General features: G+C 45.2%; 1 protein-coding gene across 1 annotated transcript; it reads left to right on the top strand.

The window, feature by feature from the left end:
- Nucleotides 1-317: 317 nt before the first annotated feature.
- LOC133001899 (tripartite motif-containing protein 16-like) lies at nt 318-1,979 on the top strand. The gene has a single exon (XM_061071609.1). It carries the CDS (start codon nt 318-320, stop codon nt 1,977-1,979), a length of 1,662 nt encoding a protein of 553 aa, XP_060927592.1.
- The last annotated feature ends 489 nt before the right edge of the window (nt 1,980-2,468 follow it).

Below are 2,468 nucleotides of genomic sequence, written 5' to 3'. Positions count from 1 at the left end.
CTTTCTGATTCTGATTCTGATATATACCACTAAGGCACACATAATATAAAAACACAACTTTACTCTTTAATAATATAATATTATAAGAGGACGTAGACGGTGTAGCAACAAAGGCATCCGCCTTTAATCAGTGAGGCAACAAAGGCATCCGCCTTTAATCAGTGAGGCAACACTGGTGAGGAGAGGTAAGACTGTTGCTCTTTTCAATAGTGTGTTAAAACGTGGGAAAAGAGGAAGTGAAGGAGAGAGGGAGGAGCAGAGATCTGTTTCTGTTCAGAGGAAGTGAATCTGTTCTACAGTCTCTGGCAGCAGCTGAAATGGAGCAGCAAGAAAATCACCTGGACAGAGAAAGATTCTGCTGTTGGATCTGTGTTGATCTACTGAAGGATCCGGTGACTACTGGCTGTGGACACAGCTACTGTAAGAGCTGTATTAACACCCACTGGGACAAAGAGGAGGAGAGAGGAAGCTACAGCTGTCCTCAGTGTAGACAGACCTTCACACCGAGGCCTGTCCTGGAGACAAGCACCATGTTAGCTGATTCACTGGAGGAGCTGAAGAAGACTGGACTCCAAGCTGCTCCTGCTGATCACTGCTATGCTGGACCTGAAGATGTGGCCTGTGATTTCTGCACTGGGAGAAAACTGAAAGCTCTCAAGTCCTGTTTGAATTGTTTTGCCTCTTATTGTGAGAAACACCTCCAGTCTCATCTTCAGTCAGCTGCATTAAAGAAGCACAAGCTGGTGGAGCCCTCGGAGAAGCTCCAGGAGAACATCTGCTCTCATCATGACGAGGTGATGAAGATGTTCTGCCGCACTGATCAGCAGTGTATCTGTTATCTCTGCTCTGTGGAGGAACATAAAGACCACGACACAGTGTCAGCTGCAGCAGAAAGGACTGAGAGGCAGAGAGAGCTCGGGCTGAGGAGACAAACAATCCAGCAGAGAGTCCAGGACAGAGAGAAAGATGTGAAGCTGCTTCAACAGGAGGTGGAGGCCGTCAATGGCTCTGCTGATAAAGCAGTGGAGGACAGTGAGGAGATCTTCACTGAGATGATCCGTCTGCTGGAGGAAAGAAGCTCTGATGTGGAGCAGCAGATCAGATCCCAGCAGGAAACTGAAGTGAGTCGAGTCAGAGAGCTTCAGGAGAGACTGGAGCAGGAGATCACTGAGCTGAAGAGGAAAGACCATGAACTGAAGCAGCTCTCAGACACAGAGGATCACAACCAGCTTCTACACAACTACCCCTCACTGTCACCACTCAGTGAATCTACACACTCATCCAGCATCAGGTTCCGTCCTCTGAGGAACTTTGAGGACGTGACAGCAGCTGTGTCACAGGTCAGAGGTCGACTAGAGGACATTCTGAGTGAGACAGAGACAGAGATTTTACAGATTGTGTCTCAAGTGGATGTTTTACTGCGACAGACCAGAGCTGACTTCTTAAGATATTCACAGGAAATCACACTGGATCCAAACACAGCACACAAAGAGCTGTTATTATCTGAGGGAAACAGAAAAGTAACATGGATGAGAGTAGAAAGACAGTCTTATTCTGATAACCCAGACAGATTCACTTATTGGCATCAGGTCCTGAGTAGAGAGAGTCTGACTGGACGTTGTTACTGGGAGGTCGAGATGGAGGAGTGTCTGGAGGGAGTTACTGTAGGAGTCGCATACAAGACAATGCACAGAAAAGGACGCTCAAGTGAATTTGGAAGAAGTGATAAATCTTGGGCAGTACATTGTGGTAATAACAGATATATCTTTGAATATAACAGAATCAGAACTCGAGTGTCAGGTCCTGTGTCCCCCAGTATAGGAGTGTACCTGGATCACAGTGCAGGTGTTCTGTCCTTCTACAGAGTCTCTGACACCATGACTCTCCTCCACAGATACCAGACCACATTCACTCAGCCTCTCTATGCTGGAGTTTGTGCTCATCTTGGAGCCACAGCTGAGTTCTGTAAACTCAAATAGACTGGAGTCATTAAAAGAAGTGATTTAGATTATGTGTGTAAATCTTTAACTTCTTTTGTCTCCATGTTTGTTGATCAAAGTTTGTTGTTGTGACGTTTCTGCTCTGCACAGAGATCAGCTGTCAACCAAACACTGACCTTCCTTTATCTTACATATTTAGTTCTCACTTTGTAAAGACAGAAATCTATAATTACACTGACATGAATGTGTTTGAAAGAACTGATGTTGCTGTTGTTTTCTGAATCAAAGTAGAACAGGATCAACCTGTGTTGATCCTGATCCTCATCAATGAGCTGATTATTTATTCTTTTCTTTTCCACATGTGAGATGGAGGTGAAACAAACGGAGTGTGTGTCCATGAACTCACTGAACAAGAGTCACTGAACAGACTCTACTGATGAAATGATCAATGACCTCAGAGCGTCAATATGTCCAACAGGTCAACTTCACTCTGGTTGGATTCACAGAGCATCAGTGTTATGGGATGTT

This window comes from Limanda limanda, chromosome 5 (assembly GCF_963576545.1).
Source record: "Limanda limanda chromosome 5, fLimLim1.1, whole genome shotgun sequence".
NCBI classification, from domain to species: Eukaryota; Metazoa; Chordata; class Actinopteri; order Pleuronectiformes; family Pleuronectidae; genus Limanda; species Limanda limanda.
Note: the sequence above shows the minus strand (reverse complement) of the source record. Positions and strands in the feature narration are given on the sequence as shown.